The sequence below is a fragment of the Sus scrofa genome, chromosome 1 (assembly GCF_000003025.6).
Source record: "Sus scrofa isolate TJ Tabasco breed Duroc chromosome 1, Sscrofa11.1, whole genome shotgun sequence".
NCBI classification, from domain to species: domain Eukaryota; kingdom Metazoa; phylum Chordata; class Mammalia; order Artiodactyla; family Suidae; genus Sus; species Sus scrofa.
This window is the reverse complement of record NC_010443.5, coordinates 138,771,927-138,791,972: the sequence shown is the minus strand read 5'-3', so window position 1 is coordinate 138,791,972 and position 20,046 is coordinate 138,771,927. Positions and strand designations below refer to the sequence as shown.

The 20,046-nt window shown below is 45.7% G+C and overlaps 1 protein-coding gene across 4 annotated transcripts in view; it reads left to right on the top strand.

Annotated features, from left to right (window-relative positions):
- Positions 1–20,046, top strand: part of ADAMTS17 (ADAM metallopeptidase with thrombospondin type 1 motif 17) — a 395,981-nt gene that overhangs the window by 223,709 nt on the left and 152,226 nt on the right. For all 4 annotated transcript variants that reach the window (XM_013993230.2, XM_021098449.1, XM_005659785.3 and 1 more), the window contains exons 9-10: positions 7,608–7,748; positions 9,806–9,956. In XM_013993230.2, the coding sequence (XP_013848684.2) occupies positions 7,608–7,748; positions 9,806–9,956 (292 nt within the window). The remainder of the gene's footprint in view (positions 1–7,607; positions 7,749–9,805; positions 9,957–20,046) is intronic.

The following is a 20,046-nucleotide window of genomic DNA, read 5'->3' as shown; positions in this document are numbered from 1 at the left end:
AAAGAAATGGAATTTAAAGGCATATATTAGGGCAGAAACTGTTCAATTTGCCATGAACCTCCCTTCCCTTCCCACTTTCCTGGTTGCCTTGCAGCTCTCCGAGGGCACCTGGGTTTGCAGCTTGGGGGCAGCCAGCATTCCTTTACTCAGGTGTGTGCTTAGCGGAAGCAAGGCCCTCATCTCTGTCAGGCACTCGGGGTCTGTTTTCCCGCATCTCTATTCCTTCAGAATGTAAAGTCTGCAAAAGCAGGAGTCTGGCCTGTGCTAGCACCTAGAAAAGTGTCTGGTGGTATAAAAGCTTTGATTCATGTTTGTTGAATGAATGAATGATGGTTCGTGTCATGATCCCTGATCAGTCATAGATGAGGAAGTGGAGGCTCAGAGTGCGAAGCTGCCCTTTCAAGTGGCAGAGGTGGAATTCCCACCCAGGTCCGTCTTGAGGCCAAGCCAGGTTCTTTCAAAGACAGTGCTCTGCTATTTGAAAAGGGGATCATACCATTCTCTTTGACTGTTTATATATTTTCATCAAAACTATTAGATAATTGGAGAGTGGCTGGGGCTTGGAGCCAGTTGCTGTGTATGCAGGTGTCCAAGCAGAGTGGGGTGGGGATGGAGCAGGAGGAGAAGCCCCAGCTGTGAGGGGCGTGGTGGCTGCTGTTGTCCACGTGGCCCAGAAAGATGGTTCTGGAGACTTAACCTTGGTGGGTGACCTCAAACATATGACTCCGGTTTTATATCCCCTGAAGGTGCTCATCAAGAAGGAGGGAAATGACACGGCCGCTCCTGTCCTTGTTCCATCCGGATGCCGTAGAGACACAGCAGTGATATAGAGGAAAACCCTTGGGCAAAATAACAGCCTGGTGGTACTGCATCTTGTAGAGTTAGATTCTAAAATAAGGGTTAAGAGTAAAAATAGTTCATCAAGATTATCTTTGAAAATCACTCAGAAAGGTCCACATCAAACACCAGACACTGTTTCTCTGAGCATCAGATGAAATTTAAACTTCACATATCAAGGAGATCCCGTCATGGCTCAGTGGTAATGAACCTGACTAGTATCCATGAGGACTGGGGTTTGATCCCTGGCCTTGCTTAGTGGATTAAAGGATTCAGCATTGCTATAAGCTGTGGTGTAGGTCACAGACGTGTCTGGGATCCCACGTTGCTGTGACTGTGGTGTAGGACAGCAGTTGCAACTCTGTTTCGACCCCTCGCCTGGGAACTTCCAACATGTTGCATGTGAGGCCCTCAAAAGACAAAAAACAAAATAAAACAATAAACTTCACATATCAGAGCTCCACACCTCGTGCCCTGGTTGCATAGAAAAATGTGTATCGTGCAACACCAGAGTCACCCTCGGCATGATGCTGTCTGTGTTCATAGAGAGAGGCTCTCAGACCCCGAGAGAAGGTGAGACGCCCAACTCTCTCACTTCTCTCAGGGTCGCCTGTGCGCATATATATGCAAATGTATGCACTCATTAACCAGAGTAGGGGATAGAATGGCCCAGGCTTTGTTTTCTTTTTTATTTATTTCACTCTTCATCTATCTCTCATCCAAATTAATTACATTGTTGTTAAATCGAAAATTTAAAACCCATTTGGAATGGATCATGTGTGTTTGTGTGTGCACTTGTATATATATATATATTTTTTTTTTTTTTAATTTTCTTTTTATGGCCACATTTGCGGCATATGGAAGTTCCCAGGCCAGGGGTCAAATCAGAGCTGCAGCTGTGACCTACACTGGATCCAGCAATGCTGGATCCTTAACCCACTGAGCAAGGCCAGGGATCAAATCCACATCCTCACAGAGACAATCTTGTGTCCTTGGTCCGCTGAGCCACAGTGGAATCTCCAAACACACCTGTATTTATATACATACACATGCAACCCAGGCAAGACTTCTTTGAGGGAAGGCCAGACCTAACTCCTATGCCTGACATCGAAATCTCATGTATATGTCTCAGTGGGTTAAGGACATGGTGTTGTCACTGCTGTGGCCCAGGTTGCTGTTGTGGCATGGGTTTGATTCCTGGCTCAGGAACTTCCACATCTGTAGGCAAGGCCAAAAAAAAAAAAAAAAAAAAATCCCATATAAACCCAAGAATGTGAGTGCTTTTGTGATTTCAGCACTCTGGTTAGCTAAGAGAGACTGTATATACTCTAATGTGCCCTCTCAGTCTTTGCCTGCTGTAATGTTACCCACTATAACAAAACGAACTTAACACCAACACTGTATGTGTTCTCATTTACTCATTAGCGATTCAGTCCTGTACATATTGGTGTTGGAGACCCTATTTTTTAGTTACAACGTTACTGAATCCCTGCAAGCTGGTGGGCTCATTTTCCTGTATAGAAGCAAAAACTTCTCCATGGTGAGGGAATCTTAATTCTGTGTTCCCTATAAATGGGGTTATTGATGATCATGACAATGAACCCCATGGTTCAGTCTGTATAAATGAGTGCTGCCTGGTAGTCCTAGTGATTTTTACGACTTGTAAGTAAAGTTTCTGAGCCACTGCAGATTGAGGGAACAGTCTGGTTCTTGGCACAAAGGAGCAGCAGTGGAGAATTTCTTTCCTGGTGTAATGCTAGCCTGTTAATTATTCTGATGTTAATTAACAGTAACTAAGAGAAATCGGCTTACCATTTCCTAGAAACTGCCATGGGCCATTCCTTTTACTGCAAAGTCAGTAAACATTTATTGGAAAGGAGTTGGCAGGCAATGCACCCCCAGGGCTACCTAAGTAGGTTCGGGCCACCAGCCCTCCCACCCCCAACTAGAGAGGCTGCACCAAAGGAGCTGTTTCTAGGATTTTTTTCATCCCCTGCCACCATGTTCATTTCACAGACCCAGCCAAGAGTACTTTGAGGAGGGACAGACCTGGTTCACAAACCTGACATCAAAACTCCAAAGTGTCTGGGAGACAGACATACAGTCTCAGAGCCACATAAAACGGGAGCTTCCCAAATGGCACATGTTCCGGCTAGCATCTCCCATGCCTTCCAGGGTTTGGGGTGAAGCTAAGATGAGTGGAGCACTGCCTTTCAGAACCCTCACGTGGGGTAGGTCATTATTTCCTGAGGCAAATACACGAAGCAATGCGTTCTTTTGTTTTAAGATTAAATCTATTGGAGGCCTTTAAGTTCTTATTGTGTCTGATAAATCTGGGCCACATGTGACGTGAGGCCCATCTGTGTCCTTAATCTCAGCCACTTAATGTTAAGATTACTATGCATGCAGAATGCTCCATGTTTTGCTGAAATGTAGTGCTACCACAGACATAAACCTAAAGTAACACGCATTGTTCAGTCAAGTGAGCTGCCAATTAAACTAAAAATAGCATAAACCGTAGTTTATGTAGACCTCACCTTACTAAGCCTCCCACCCCAATGCTAGTTCATCAGACTGTAAATTTATGAGGCACTTAGTGAGCATTTGAACGTTTTAAATCAGATCAAGGGGCTATATTAGAGACAAGCTCCAGAAACCCAAGAATCACACTTTTGGCCAATCTGCTGACTGGTGCATTCCTAAGGGAAGTCCTTCTTGAGGGCTGGAGGAATGAAGCTATAACCTAACACCCTGCGGGCTTTTAGCTGTTGAGGGTGCACTCAGCTTTCCTGAGGATTTCTGTGTATGTCTCTGATGTGTCTTATAAGCGGCTTGACCGCTAGAGAAACATTGAGAAAAATGGAAAGTGGTTACAAGTGATAGGTTCCTCCATACCTGGTGAGGCCATTCTGTCAGGGCTTTGGTCTCCTCTGATTGTGGTTTTTCCCAGTAACAAAGAGAATGAGGTGGCTGCTGAAGACGTCCCAGCCTGGCTCAGTGGGAGGTGGCCTGGGATCTTGTGTTGATCTCCTTGGGGCCAGATTCTCCACATCGGCCATGACAAAGTTTGACCTGCTCCCCGTGCTGTGCTTACACACAGCATTGTGTGTCCTTAGGAATGGAGGTCAGAGCCACTTTTTTCATGAAACCTTGTATTTCTGTAACTTTTACACATACAGCAGAGTTCCCTGAAAGTCATCAAAATTTTCAGATCTATCCATTTGAAAACTCTATCACTGGTTTTATTTCAGTTATCAAATCAAAGCTTAAATTGAATTTAAGTGACTTTTAATATCCCTTTCCTCCAGGCAGTGGAAGAACCAGTCAGTTCCTATCTTTCCTGAAATGAAGAGATAGATACAGATACAGGTAAATGTACAGGTATAGATAGAGGTACAGATATGGGTATAAGTACAGATACAGGTACAGATACAAATAGAGGTACCGATACAGGTATAGGCACAGATACAGATGCGGGTACAGGTAGAGTTACAGATAAAAGTACAGATATAAATAGAGGTACAGATACAGATACAGGTACAGATACAGACAGAGGTACAGATACAGGTAAAGATACAGACAGAGGTACAGATACAGGCATAAGTACAGATAGAGGTGCAGATACAGTGTAGCTAACAGGAAAAAAAGTAAACTGAGTAATGACAATGAAAAGCCATTCCCATTGGTCAGATGTATCTGTTAATCCCTTTGATCTTTAACCCTAAGCGGGTGGATCCCTGACATCCAGGCAAGAGAGCAAGACTGCATCTCCTCAGAGATAGTTTCCATTGTTCTGTTGAGCAAGCTGCTGCCACCCTAGAACCAGCACACTTATCACAGATTTGGATCCTCTGATTTTTGGATGCTTTCTTCTACATTAAATAGCTGATCCATTCAATAAATATTACAGAGTACTTGCTCTGTGCTGGCTGCTAATGGACAGGCTGGGCTGGAAAGCTGCTCTGGAAGAACCTTGATGAGGCCCTGGGAAGTCCTGGGAGCCAGCATATTCCAGGGGGAGTTTGGCAGGAGTGGTCTGGATTGAGAGGAAGGGTGGCCACAAACATGTAGGCCTGCAGAAGCCTTCTCTCCTGACAGGACCATAGAATAGTCAGTCAACTGGCCAATGGACCAGAAAACTGGTTCAAGTGGGGAAACATGAGAAATTTTACTTACATTCTTAGGTTCATTTTGATTTAACCTAAACCATGAAAACTTTTTTTTTTCTGCCAATTTTGTGGTAGGAGCAAAAGCCTTTTTTTTTTTTTTTCTTTTTTCTTTTCTTTTTCAGGTCCGCACCCTGAGCATATGGAAGTTCCCAGACTAGGGGTCGAATGTAAGCTACAGCTGCTGGCCTACACCACAGCCACAGCAACGTGGGATCTGAGTCACATCTATGACCTACACCACAGCTCATGGAAACGCTGAATCCTTAAGCCACTGAGTGAGGCCAGAGATCAAACCTGCATCCTCACGGATTTGTTTTTGCTGCGCCACAACAGTAACTCTCTCAAAAGCCTCTTTTGCATACATGCATGCGTGTGTGTGTGTGTGTGTCTGTGTGTCTGTGTATCTTTTTAGGGCTGCACCCTTGGCATATGGAGGTTCACAGACTAGGGGTCAAATTGGAGCTTCAGCTGCCAGTCTTCCCCATAGCCAGATCCAAACCACATCTGCGACCTACACCATAGCTCATGGCAACACCAGATCCTTAACCACTGAGTGAGACCAGGGATCTAACCTACATCCTCATGGATACTAGTCAGATTCGTTTCTTCTGAGCCATGATGGGAGCGCCTCAAAAACCTTTTTTTGAGGGAAGCCATTGGACATCCATGGCACCTTTCTCCCACAGACCACAACTGCAATGCCATCAGTTTGAATTTTTTTCTTTTAGATTCAGCAGAACTTGAGAGACCCTAATGAAGCAGTCTGGAGGACAAATTTTTATGATTTTTTTTTTTTTTTTTTTGCTTCTGTTTCTTTGCAGTTGTTTTGCCCACATCCAGTTTGGTAGTAGCCTGTTTTAGCTACTAGCTAAATTGGTATTCCCCAAAACAATTTTACTTTCATTCACGTATTACATTGATTAATACAACGTGTAGCTACGTGTATTAATTGAATTAAGAAGGATTAACTGGGAGTTCCCGTCGTGGCACAGCGGAAACAGATCTGACTAGCATTGTTGAGGTTGCAGGTTCGACCCCTGGCCTTGATCCATGGGTTAAGGATCTGGTGTTGCTGTGGCTGTGGTGTAGGCCAGCGGCTACAGCTCCAATTTGACCCCTAGCCTGGGAAACTCCATATGCTGCAAGTGCAGCCCTAAAACACAAAAAGAAAAAAACAAAAACAAAAACGGGGATTAACTATAAATAGGTTGGAGAATAAATGCATTTGACTCTTGGTAAGCATACCCTCCACTGGGCATGTATGGATGGTTGAGGGAGGGCTACCAGCGGGAGGAGCATGGGTGCCAAACCGTGTTGTACCTGTGGTAGGATGGCACCAGCTGATCCGCTCCTCTGCAGGAGCATGGAGTGGCCTGGGGTGTGCAGGGCATGAATGCAGGGAACGTGATGAAGGATGGTCAGTGGCGTAAGAGGAAAACTAGGATAAAGGGTTCCAGAGTCACAGGCAGACCTTCTGGGCATAATTGTCTCCGTTTTGTGTCTATCTCCACCCAGGCTGACTTGAGGTCAGGGATGGCACATGTACACACAGTACCTTCTCTTTTTTGTACATTGCTGGCACTCAGGAAACCTCTTATAAATATTTTTGCATGAATGAAGGTCTGTGAGTTTTCCATGGAGCTGCTGACAGAGAGTGAGCAACACTTGTACATCGTGAGTCTCCCCTGGAAATCATGGGTCAGCAAACCAGACCATCTGACTTCATGCGTTCTGCATCTCAGCTTCCCCCACTGACAGTGTATGTGTGAACTAAGAGCACTGTTCAGCTCCCCTTCCTGCTGGCCGCCCACATCTAGGCCAGCATCCCGGTGTCTTGCAGGTAAAACTGGGGAGGGTAACAGGCATGATCTTGGTGGACCCAGGTGCGATGACATGAATGAAAAGCCATCATCGTTCATGAGTTTTCACAAGTCAAAGTCTTGGTTGGTTCCCACCAGCCCTTGGCATACTGCCTTCTCTCCAGGCAATAAAACACGTAGACCATTAGTACTAGGATATTTTAGTGTGGGAACGCCATCAGAAGAACTATATGTCATGGTTAATACAGTTTGTTCATTCATTCATTATCTATTTGTTGAGTGAATGCTCTTAGTATCTGTTACATGCTCAATCAATGTCCATCCACTAAACAAGCAAGTTCTCACCTCTTCCTCTGTAAGATGGGACCTGCTGGTCTACTCTGAGAGAAAGCAGAGGACCAGGTGTCAACTGAGTCACCTTTTGTGTTTAGGACTTGGTCTAGTAGTTCCCACTGCAGCTCAGCAGGTTAAGGACCCAACGTTATCTCTGTGAGGATGTAGGTTTGATCCCTAGCCTCAGTGGGTTAAGGATTCAGCATTGCTGTAAGCTGCAGTATGGGTTGCAGATGCAGTTCAGATCTGGTGTTGCGGTGGCTATGGTGTGGACCTCAGCTGCAGCTCCAGTTTGACCCCTGGCCTGGGAACTGCCATACGCTGCAGGTGCAGCCTTAAAAAGAAAAAAAAAAAAAAAAGAATTGGTCTAGGCTGACATCATGTGCTACAGCCTAGACCTGGAGGTACAAAGCCTGTAATGTGTCCTTCTCCCCCCTCCCTTGGGCAGCTTGGGGATGAACCATGACGACGACCACTCCTCCTGCGCTGGCAGGTCTCACATCATGTCGGGAGAGTGGGTGAAAGGCCGGAACCCTAGCGACCTCTCCTGGTCCTCCTGCAGTCGAGATGACCTTGAAAACTTCCTCAAGTAAGTCCTTGAGTCATTCCGTACAGTCAGTACCATAGTGAGGGTGACCATACTTCCTAAGGACACAATGTGGGGAGTGTCCACCGGTGTGAGCAGCAGTGAAGCTCTTCGAATTCTCAGCTGACCTAGCTTCCTCCAAGGTTCGCTTCTTTCTGGTCTGAAGTTGGGCACCCAGCCGAGGATCATAAATGCTCATCAGGGGAAATGGCAGTGCAGTGACCAGCTCTTGAAAAGGTTTCATTTCATTTCTCTGCATCATTTTGACCGTGAGTAGAGGTGGCCTTGGCGGCACCCCTTGGCCGCTGTGGAACAGGGCATTTCCTCAGCACCCAGGATGCTTCCTATGATAGAAGTCCATTTGCTGGGGCAGAGGGCTTGCTCACCTCCCTCCTGTGTGGAGCCAGGGTGGGTTTATCTCATAGCCACTTTCTTTCCAGAATGTGTCTGCATCACTCTACTCTCAGATTTCTGTGGAAGAACTGGCCATCTGATGTCAGACCTTTGTCAGACAGAGTCTGTGCTCATGTACAATGCGGGTCCCTTGGTGGCAAGCCCTCAAGGTTAGACTCATGGAATTGATGGACAGAGCCTGATTGCTTCACTGGTTAATTATAACATCTCTTCACCCCATGGAGACTGAAGGGGCTCAGTGAGCTTTTTATAATCAAATGTCCACTGAATTCAGGGAGTAGCAGCCTGGGCACTACTCTGGTTTTTTGTCCTCTTTTTGGGTCTTCTTCCAGAATCTTCCCTGTGGCTCAGAAAATTTAGTGGTACACAGGCCTTAAACATGGACTTGTTAGTTTTAATGTGGTCTGTTTCCTACCAAGTACCTGTTCTCACCACATCATAATGAAATGTTGGAAGCCCCTTGACATTATTTTATTTTACCTGAAGCATCAGGGAAATCAGTGTGTCTTTATCCGCTTACATGCACAGTCCAGGTCCCATTCCCTTTGTTCAAATGCATGGTGTGTTTGAGCCCAGGGGAGGGGAACAAGCGTCAGCCTGGGTGTACTTGCATGCACATGTGCAACTCTTTTCTTCAAGAATCTTGGCAAGAGGCTGGGTGTTCTTTTTACTACCATCTGCCTTGTTTCAGGAATTAAAAAATAAAAGCATTCAAGTATTTAACCTCCTAATGGAGCCACTGCCTCACAACCCCCAGGTAGTTTTTCAGAGCTGTTCTCAACAGCTCTGAACATTTCCATCCTGGTTGAAATCCTGATGTCCACAGCAGGGCATCTGTTAGCCACCTGTCACGGCCAGCAGGGAGGTGTAGTCACCTGACCCAGCCAGTGGCCACAGCCTGACATGGCTCTCCAGGAGAATCTATAGGATTGTAGATAAGCACATACATTTATATATTTATGTATGTATGTATGTATTTTTGTCTTTTTGCCTTTTTGGGGGCCGCTCCTGCAGCATATGGAGGTTCCCAGGCTAGGGGTCTAATCAGAGCTGTAGCCACAGGCCTACGCCAGAGCCACAGCAACATGGGAGCCGAGCCGTGTCTGTGACCTACACCATAGCTCACAGCAATGCCGGATCCTTAACCCACTGAGCAAGGTCAAGGATTGAACCCGCAACCTCATGGTTCCTAGTCGGATTCATTAACCATTGAGCTACGATGGGACTCCAAGCACTTTTATTTAAAATTAAGCAAAACAACCCCAAATCCTTTTTTTTTTTTTTTTTCGATATTCATAGTGACTCTTGCTAAGGCTATATGCTAGGAAAATATCAAGGGACTCTATTGCAAAAGCATTTTCATCCAAGAAAGCTCTGAGACTGCCACCCCCCACCACCTGCCAAAAAAGTACACTAGCCCTTTGGGTGAATATTCCCAGGCCCTTTCTAGTTGCCCAGCCCACGTGGCCTTCAGAGTAAAGATCTGCGTTCAGCCATATGGAGAAAGAGTAAAAAGTGCAGTCCATGTGTCCATGCCTGGCCCATCTCTCCCCATAAATAACTTCCTCCTTCTTGGTGACTGACAAATCAGAGCAAAAACCCCAGGTGGTCCACTTGTAGGCCTGCTCATCTCTTGGCTTTTTCAGGTCCAAAGTCAGCACCTGTTTGCTGGTCACAGATCCCAGGAGCCAGCATGCTGTGCGCCTCCCGCACAAGCTGCCGGGCATGCACTACAGCGCCAACGAGCAGTGCCAGATCCTATTTGGCACCAATGCCACCTTCTGTAGAAACCTGGAGGTAAGTGGCCTTGGGAGGAAGGAGCACCTGGCTTCTGCTACAGGATATGGGTGGTTATGCTCCACATGCATGTTATGTTCACAGACACACGCACACATGTTGAATCAGATGTTATGCACATGCTTATACCTATACCTCTTGTGCATCTGCATCGGGTCTCTGGAGAAAAGCACACACATACACACGCATACATACCCAGCCCCCACACACAGGAAGTTTGGCCAGGGGATGATTCAGAATTACTACTGACACCAACAGCCTAATGTGTTATTTGTTTTGTTTTTAATCCAAAGGTCTTTCTTCCTTCTCTCCTTCCCTCCCTCCTTCCTTCCTTCTTTCCTTCTCTAATGTCTTAACCTGAAAACCTTAAGACAATAGGGAAAATAAAATAATCTATCTTTCTTGGAAGTGATATAATGTCACCTGATATCAAACCCTGCAGAGATATAGAAGAAATAACAGCTGCCCAACATTGGAAAGGGTCATGCTGAGAACATTTTAACAAATAATAAATTGATCATGTGATAAGAGAGGTAGTAACCCCATTAAAATGTTGCCATTCCCTGAGCAGTGCCCACGTTTTGCTCTAAAGCTTCCAACGTACCTGATCCCAGTTAACCCTCAACGTGGACTCCCGAAGTTATTCTCCCCAGGATACAGGTGCTAACACCAAGCCTCAGAGGTTCTGATGGTTCAAAATGGCTTGGTTAGTAGGTAAGTAGAACAAGGACTTGATTCAAATCTGTTCAGCCCCAGAGCAGGCACCTCCTCACCGTGCTGCAGACAGCTTGGTCACTTCTGAGGATGAATGTGCTAAGAGGCACCTGCCTTCTGAGACCTGGGCAGGACAATCTCCCTGCTGTGGCCCCAGGAGACATCCAGGGCAGCCTGTGGTCCACCTGGCAGTTGGAGTCAGGACTGAAGTTGCAGTCCAGAGCCTGTGTTTCCTAGGGGTGGGAGAACCAGCCAGTGAGGTGTAAGCTGCAGGGCCACTCCACGGCAGCTGGCCTGGAGCTCAGCACAGCAGCTCATCCCCCGGAGGCAGCCTGGAGGCTGGGTGGGCTCGAAGACCAGGACTGTGCCTTCAGGATGAGACCCTGGGATCCTGGCCAGCAGAATAGGTCAGCCTGGACTCGGAGGTAGGAAGCTGCCTCTTGAGTGTTTCCAGGCTATGTGAACTGGTTCAGGAAATCAAGGTGGAATCTGCAGGTGGGGTATTGCCTACCTTTGTCCGGGGGTGCTGAAAAGGGCAGTGTCTCACAAGCAGGCTGGCCTCTCTGCTGGCTATTTCCTCACAGGGCATTTATCCACAGGGTTCTCCCCAATATTCATCACCCATTCCCCTTCAGAGGTACCAGCCAGGGTCCCTTCCAGGCCTCACATCCTCAGCCATGGCAGGGTTGAAGGACTTCTGAGGGGGAGGTAGGATAAGCCTAGGATCCCATCATTCCCCACAGCCTGCCATGATGTCTTACCCTCACCATCAACCTTGACCTCTAAGGCTTGACCATGGACCCTCTCCTTCAAGTACCGTATGCTGGCCAAGAGGCTCCCTGTCTGCCTGCCCAGCCTTCAGTCCCTTACAGCACATGATGGCACAGGACTGTCAGAGAGGGCAGGTTTCAGAGGTCCTTTGATGGTGTGGTGACAGCAGGAGATCCATGTGTGTGGTACCTCAGGGGAGGATGCTGAGCATTCGGGAAGAGTAGGAGCACCCCAGGCACCAAGGGTGGAGAAGAGGAGAGCCCCAAGCTGAGTCAGTGGACACAAGCACCCACTCTACCCACTGTGGAGTCCTCCCTGGCTGGCAGACTAAGCTGAGCTGGCCCCATGGAGGGCAGGCTTGACTGTGGTGGGAGATAGATGGAGGATGCCTCCTTCCAGAGGGTGGCAGCCATTGCTTTGTAGGAACAACTGTTGCACACCAGTTTGGTGCGGGCCACTGGAAGGAGGGAGCACAGGTATTGGGGGCTCATGATCCCCTCCGCTAGACTCCTTCCATGCGCTGTCACATGAAGCCCTGGCTGCCGTCCTCCTTTGAACCCCACTTAACAGATCAGAAAACAGAGGCCAAGAGAGGCTGGGTAATGGACCAAGGTCACTCAGCCAGAAAAAGGTAGGCTGGGGACCAAGCCCAGATGTGAGTATTACAGAGGGAGAAAAGTCAGGTTCTGATCATTCAAAGATAGACTCCAAAGGAGAGGAAGGTGACCTGACATTTTCTTTTCTTTCATTAGCATCCTTTTGTTTGAAGAGAACAGTGAGAGGTCCACAGGTGATCAGCTCAGCTGGGTTCCTCTCTTTTCCCTAGAAGCTCAAAATATGACTCTACACAGGGAGAGCTTTTTTGTTTTGTGAGTTACAGTACAGCTGAACATTTATTCCTAGCTCATCAGGAAGCACAAAGTATGCTTTCCCGCTTACCTTTTCCTTGAGCTTTACACCAGCACTAAATCAGAGTCTGAGTTTTCCTCCCGCAGTCCTGGCAGGAGTGACCCCTTAGGGGCGTGGAGGAGCATCCACGGGCATGGCTGACTTGGCACCAGCCTCAGCTGCTGTGAGCATCCTGCTTGCAAGGCTGGTGGTGCTTCCTTCTGTGCAAATCTAATAGGTGGCGGTAGCTTCTTGTGCTGGAGAAAATGTCATACGGATGCCAAAGAGGTGATGCTGGAGAGGAGAGGCAGATGTCAGCTGGGACCCAGGACTCGGGGAATGCTGCCCTGAGCCCGGCACCCACGTCAGACTCTCACCCAGGCACCATGGGAGTCTAAAGCTCGTTTGATCATCACTTTGCTCCTTTGTGCTTTTACAGGTCTGTGTTTCTGTTGATGTTCAGTATAACAAGAGACACACGTGTTGTACTGTTCCTCCTCCTTCCCCGTAACTGACTCCAGTGCTGGGATGAGCCCTCTCCCTCCCCCCTTGTCCTCATCCCCTTTTCACCCCTCTCTCCTACTCTGTTCCGATTCTCCTTGCCTCCCTTCTCTTCCTTGATGCCCTGGTGGGCACATACTCTGCTTCCCACTGGCGTTTCCTCTATCTGGATGCTCTTCTCTCAGTTGTCCATGTGACTAACTCCATCATTTTTGGGAGCTTTTTTGTTTGTTGGTTTGTTTCAGAAGTAACCTTCTCAAGGAGGCCTACCCTGATCACGCTATTTAAAATTTCCATCTGATAACCCTCCTCTCCCCAGCCTTGTAGCACCCAGATCTCCTGATCCCGTAAGGGAAAACCCAGCTTTCATAAACTTATTGTCTTTGAACATGTGCTACAATTTACTTGTTTACATGACTATCGTTTTGATAATCTCCATCTTCTCCATTATAAACCCTTCCAGGGCAGCTATCTTGCTTTTGGTTACTAATGTTTCTGCCTGCCTTGGCCAGTGCCTGGCACATATTAGGTACTTAACTAGTATGTGTTGCTCAGAGATCTGTTCATGACCCTAACAGTAAAATTAAGTTCTTACGTGACTTCACCCAAGCACTGATGGACAAGCTTGCAGATGAGGAGGAAACCCTTGGCTCTCTAAGTCTAAATTCACATTTTACCATCTGGCTCACCAACAGATACCTAAGACTCTGTCAACTGTCTTGCTAGGGTTCCTACAAAGCTCTCCTGTGGCTTCCTCCCAGAATGTCCTACAGACTAGTTCCTAGTGGGCCAGCTTTCTCTCTGTGCATTAGCTCCCTCATTGGTAAAATCTGAGACTCCTTGTGCACTAATACACATAGGGTGCTAAGAACTGGGTCTCTCACAGAGTAAGCACCCAGTAACTTGAGCTGATACTCTTATGTGTGTTGCTTTTACCTTTCTGGATAACACAGTGGCTCCCATCTGTGGGGGCGCAGAACTGATCTGTGTAGATCTCCAGGATCAGCATTTTTCTGTACTGAACTCAGGGCCATAAAAAATTAAGCGTTGTATAAAATGTTTACCCTTTTGGTAGCCAGAGATAACCAGAACCAACCAGAAGAATCTTATAATCCAATGCCAAATGGATCTTTATAACCATCATTATTCTTTAATGCCCTTGAGGATTGAAATGGATATCAAGTCATGAGATGATTATGGGCCCAACATTGCCTTTGCATGTCTTATCCTGACATCTGCCTCTGGCTGAGATGGAGGATCAGGGACCAGATTTACTTTCCCACCTGAAGCAACTAAGAAAGCAATCAAGTGAAATATATGAAACAATGAAGTTCATCAAGCAAGGAAGGACTGTGATTCTTGGGAGATGTGAAACAAATGACTTGAGATTTCTGATTGTCCTGGCCAACTGCCTGGGTGGGCTCCAGGTGTGTCATGGGGAGGGAGGGCTCTGAAGAAGCAGCAGTCTTCTTGAGTTGAAGAAACAAAGCCAGAAGTACAGGGAGGCAGAGGCAGCTAGAATTCATAGATAAAAGAGCCATAGAAGAAAGATATTTACGGAGAGAGAATCTCAGAAATCTGTACAAATCTTCCGCTTAGAACTGCGAAATGCATGTGTGTGAGAAAACCACCCAAGGCCCAGAGATGAACCACCTGAAAATGTTAGAGGGAGCCATCTCCAGGGCTCACATGGGCATCAGGTAGAGTACAAGAAGGGTGTTGCATCAGTAGTCTGGCAAAACCAGGCCCACATCAAGTGCTCATCTGGCCCCACCCAATAAAACTGAAAAGCAAAATCTGAAAGGATCAAACTGTTTCCAAGTAACTTAGCCAAGTCTTAGAACAGAGCTAAGAAACATTTAAGAAAATACAAAACCAGCACTCAAAAAAACAAAAAATTATTTGTCCAGCATCAAATAAAAAATTACCAGGCCTTCAAAGGAGCAGGGAAATCCATCCATAATGAGGAGAGAAATCCATCAAAACTGACCTAGTAGAGTTCCCACTGTGGTGCAGTGGGTTAATAATCCAGCTTGTCTCCGTGGAGGCACTGGTTCAATCTCCAGCTCAGGTTCAGTCCTTAGCCCTGGAACTTCTGTATGCTGTGGGGGCAGCTAAAAAATTAAAAACAACAACAACAACAACAAAAACTGACCTAGAAATGACCTAGGTGATAGAATTAGTAGACAAAGGCATTAAAGCAGTAATTATAACCATATTCCATATTTAAGAAGGTAGCAGAAAAATTGAACATGTTAAATAGAGATATGGAAGATATGGAAAAGATCTAGGTGGGACTTCTAGGAATGAAAACAACATCTAAGATGAAAAATATGCTGCCTGAGATTGCTGGCAAATGAGAGGTTGTAGAAGAGATAAGTGCTGAAGACAAAGCAATCAAAACTGTCCAAAGTGAGACACAAAGAGAAAAAAGACTGAAAACAACAAGCACTGTGGGACTTCAGGTGACCTAAGGTGGGATGGCTGCCCTGAAGGAGAGGAGAGAGAGAGAGCTGAAATCATATTTGAAGAAATAATGGCTGAATTTTTTTCCGAATTTGCTGAAAACCACAAGTCCACATATCCAAGAAGCTCAACCCCAAGAAACATGAAGAAATCTAGACCAAAGCTGATAATGATCAAATGGCTTAAAAGTAGTGATGAAGAGAGGATCTTAAAAGAGCCAGAGGAGGAGTTCCCACTGTGGCACAGTGAGTTAATCATCCAGCTTGTCTCTGTGGCGGTACTAATTCAATCCGAAGCCTGGCTCAGTGGGTTAAGGATCCAGTGTTTCTGCAGCTGTGGCATAGTTTGCAGCCATGGCTCAGATTCGCTCTCTGGTCTGGGAACTTCCACATGCTTCAGGGGTGGCTAAAAAGGAAAAAAATGAAATAAAAAAAGAGCCAGAGGAAAAAAGACAAGTTATGTAGAGATAAACAAATGTAGGAATAAGTTTATTTCTCACTGGAAACAATGCAAGCAAAAAGACTGAAAAAGCATCTTTAAAGCACTGAAAGAAGAAAAGCCTGCCACCTTAAAATTTTACACCCAGCAAAAATCTCTTTCAAAAAGGATGGTGAAATAGAGTTTTTCTGACATACAAAGGCTGAAAAAAAATTCATCACCGACAGACCCATGCTATAAGAAATATTAAAGACTGTCTTTCAGGAAGAAAAAAAAATGATGGTATGTGGAAATATGGAACTCTTATATAAAGAAATGAAGATTCCCAGGAGCAGTAACTATGTGGGTAAATACACAATATATTTAAGTATATTCAGATGTCTTTAAAAGATCATCAGAGTTCCTTTTGCAGCTTACCGGGTTACGAACCTGACTAGTATCCATGAGGATGCAGGTACGATCCCTGGCCTCGCTCAGTGGATTAAGGATCCAACACCACTGTGAGCTGTGGTGTGGGTCACAGACACAGCTCAGATCCTGCATTGCTGTGGCTGTGAAATAGGCTGGCAGCTACAGCTCCAATCTGACCCCTTACGCTGGAACTTCCATATGCCACAGGGGTGGCCCCTCCTCAAAAAAAAAAAAAAAAAATCATTGACCATTTAAACAACTGTTGGACAAAAAAATAAGAATAGAATTATGGTAAATGTCCATGTCTTAATCCCCAGAACCTGCAGGCTTCACCTTATATAGTAAAAGCCACCTTCCAAGTATAGTTAAGTTAGGAATTTTGAGACAGTGCATTTCTTGGAATTTCTGGATGGACCTGATGCAATCAAAGAGGTCTGTACTAAGAGAGAGGCAGGAGATCAGGATGGGTAGTAGGTGAGACAATAGAAGTGAGAGGTTGGAGTGATGCAAGGTAGGGGGCCCTGGGCCAAGACTCGGGCAGGCTCAAGAAGTTGGAAAGGACAGGGCAGGGAAACAGATTCTCCCCTCAGAGCCTCCAGAATGAACTGGCCTTGCTGAAACCTTGACGTAAGCCCAGTGAGACTGCTATTATACCTCTAAGCTCCAGATCTATAATATACAAGGTAATAAATGTGTGTTATTTTAAGCTGCTAAGTATGTGGTAATTTGTTCCCGTGGCAGTAAGAAAGTCCTGCATATTTGCCGTGGGAAACTAACCCAGAAGTGCAGGGTTTGCTACATTTGTAAGGGCAGATGATATCCACACAAAGGCCAGAAAAGGAGAAAGAGCAGTATATACTAGTGTAAGGTTTCTGTACTGTACTCGACGTGGAATAATTTCATGTAAAGACAGACTGTGATGTGTTAAAGATGTATAATATTAACAGTAACTCAGAGAGTTCCTGTTGTGGCTCAGCGGGTTAAGAATCCAACCAGTATCCATGAGGATGCAGCTTTGATCCCTGGTCTTGCTCAGTGGCTTAAGGATCTAGCACTGCTGCAAGCTACAGTATAGGTTGCAGATGCAGCTCAGATCAGGCATGGCTGTGGCTGTGGTGTAGGCAGGCAGCTGCAGCTAATTCAGCCCCTAGCCTGGGAACTTCCATATGCTGCAGGTGAGGCCCTAAAACAAAACAAAAACCTATCAATTATCTTCATATTCCTCGTCTTCTTTGCCCTGCTGGTCCAAAGAATATATGCAAGACTCTGACAAAAAAATAAATAAATAACAGTAACTCAACCAATAAATAACACAATGGAACTGGTATAGCTTCTAAGGCAACAAAGGAAATAAAATGTGATCATACATTGTTGACACCTGTGATTCCTTAAGCATTAGAAATAGATTGTGGGAATTTCTGTTGTGACTCAACGGGTTAAGAATCTGACTAGTATCCATGAGGATGCACGTTCAATCCCTGGCCTCGCTCAGTGGGTTAAGGATCTAGCATTGCCACAGGCTGCAGTGTAGGTCACAGATGTGGCTCAGATCCAGCGTTGCTCTGGCTGTGGTGTAGGCCTCAGCTGCAGCTCTAATTCAACTCTTGGCCCAGGAACTTTGATATGCTGCAGGTAAGGCCCTAAAAAGAAAGTTAAAAGAAGTAGATTGTGTTAGGATGGATTGCTAATCTATGTTAGTCATTTATACTCCATTCTCCTAAGGAATGGATGCAATTTACATTTTACTAGGGTCCGTGGCATATTCCATTTAGGTGCAGGTCTCTATACGGCCCCAGCGCCCATCCTGTATCCTAAATGGACAGTGACAGTTGTCCAGTTCTTCACAAGAATAATCACACCAGTGATGTGTGGTATCTCAAGGTCAGAAGGAACTATAATGCCGGGTTCTCCACAGAATTCTCTAAATCACCCTTCTAGGAAGAAAAAAAACAAAAACAAAAACCTGCCTACTAGATGCCATGAAACAGAAAGAAAACACTCCTGCCAGGAGTTTTAGGGGAGTGAACATCGTGAAGGCATTTCAACTACAAAAATCAGGTGGCATCTCTTCAAAACCACGTTCATGCATGGCAGTTGGGACTCTCTCCATGTTCCCAAGTCCTAGCTCTATGTCCCCAAGGAGAATTTCCCTGGCTGGCCGCTCAGCTTGCATTGCTGTTTAGGGCCTTTGGGGGGAGCTTGGAAAAGCACAGTCATGAGGCAAGGGGGGGGGGGTGCACGTGCATGTGAATCTCTTGTCTTGAAAATTTCTATGAAGAGAAAATAATAATGAAGTGTAACAGAACGTAGATGCTGCCAAGGGGATAAAACCACAAAGCACATCGGTGCTCTAGGACTTGAACATTTTCTCTTCTTCTGCAATACAGACCATGAAGAAAAGAAGAAACGAAACTGGATAGAGTACATTTGGAGAAAGATACTAACCACCGTGACTGCTGGAGGGCAGTTTTCATTTTTCTCCTGCCTCTTACGAGGACCAAAGTCTTACGCTTGACAGAAGGTGGAGGCTGTGGCCTTGCAATCACGTTTCTTTTGGATGCATCTTTGTTGTGTAAAAGCAGGGGTTCTGACACCTAGAGTCTGCAGATAGAGCTCAGAGAATTAGTGAACGGAGATAGGAGAAAGATCACATCTTTATTTTCCTTCCACCTGTAATCGACATGAATATTCCCTTCCATCATGAGAGTCGGCAATAAGCTGCCGCAAACTCAGTGGTACATGTAACTGTCTCACGATTAGGAGTCACAGGTATTTTTCATACGGCATGACAGTTGGAGCAGCTATTTCAAATTATCATTTATACTCACCACTGCTTCAGAATTACAGCAGTTTTTAGACTGAGGGCCAGATCTTCTCATGTAATGTGTTGACAAGGAAACACATGTATCACTATATTACAGATTTGTATTTTGAATTATATTTTTTGTTTGTTTGTTTGTTTTTTGTTTTTTGTTTTGTCTTTTTGCCATTTCTTGGGCCGCTTCCACGGCATATGGAGGTTCCCAGGCTAGGGGTCAAATCGGAACTGTAGCTGCCAGCCTACGCCAGAGCCACAGCAACGCAGGATCCGAGCCGCGTCTGCAACCTATACCACAGCTCACGGCAACGCCGGATCGTTAACCCACTGAGCAAGGGCAGGGACCGAACCCGCAACCTCATGGTTCCTAGTCGGATTCGTTAACCACTGTGCCACGACAGGAACTCCTTGAATTATATTTGAATTTAATCGTTTCATTGCTAATCTTACATATTCTATAATGATGTGTTGACAAATATTACTCTGAGACAGGGTTCACAGGCTTCACCACATGCCTCAGAGCCCAAGGCCAGGTGCTTGGTGTTAGGTGATGGCCAATCAACTTTTGCCCCTTGAAGGAAGTGCTGGCCTTCTGTGACCATTACTCCTCTTTAGGTGGAATTTCCAATACAGAACCTCTTTCTGATTGGACTTCTCTGTGCGTTCTTCTTTTGGCATTCACAGCTCATAGCCGTTTTGAGACCAATCAAAATTAAGAGCCATTTCCTTACTCTAAGGTGTAGGGAAAGTAACTTTGGAAAAACATTCCTACCATTGCTTTGGGAGCAGCCTAGCTTGAAATATTTCTGCCTTTGTAAACATTTGCATACCAGAGAGTGAAGAAAAATTAAAATACAGTCCATTTTCATTTCTAGGGCCCTGGAGATCCCCACACCACCAGCATTGCATCTCTGTCTGTCTGCAGAATGCCGGTATTATAAGGCTCAAAGCTGTCTGTGGAAATATGAACTACCAAAAGAAAAAAAAAAAAAAATTGGCATCAATAGCTGGCATTTGTTGCAGAAGTTACTGGCAAATATAGCTGTCTCCTCTTTTAGCCAATGGTAATGTGATGTTTTTAAT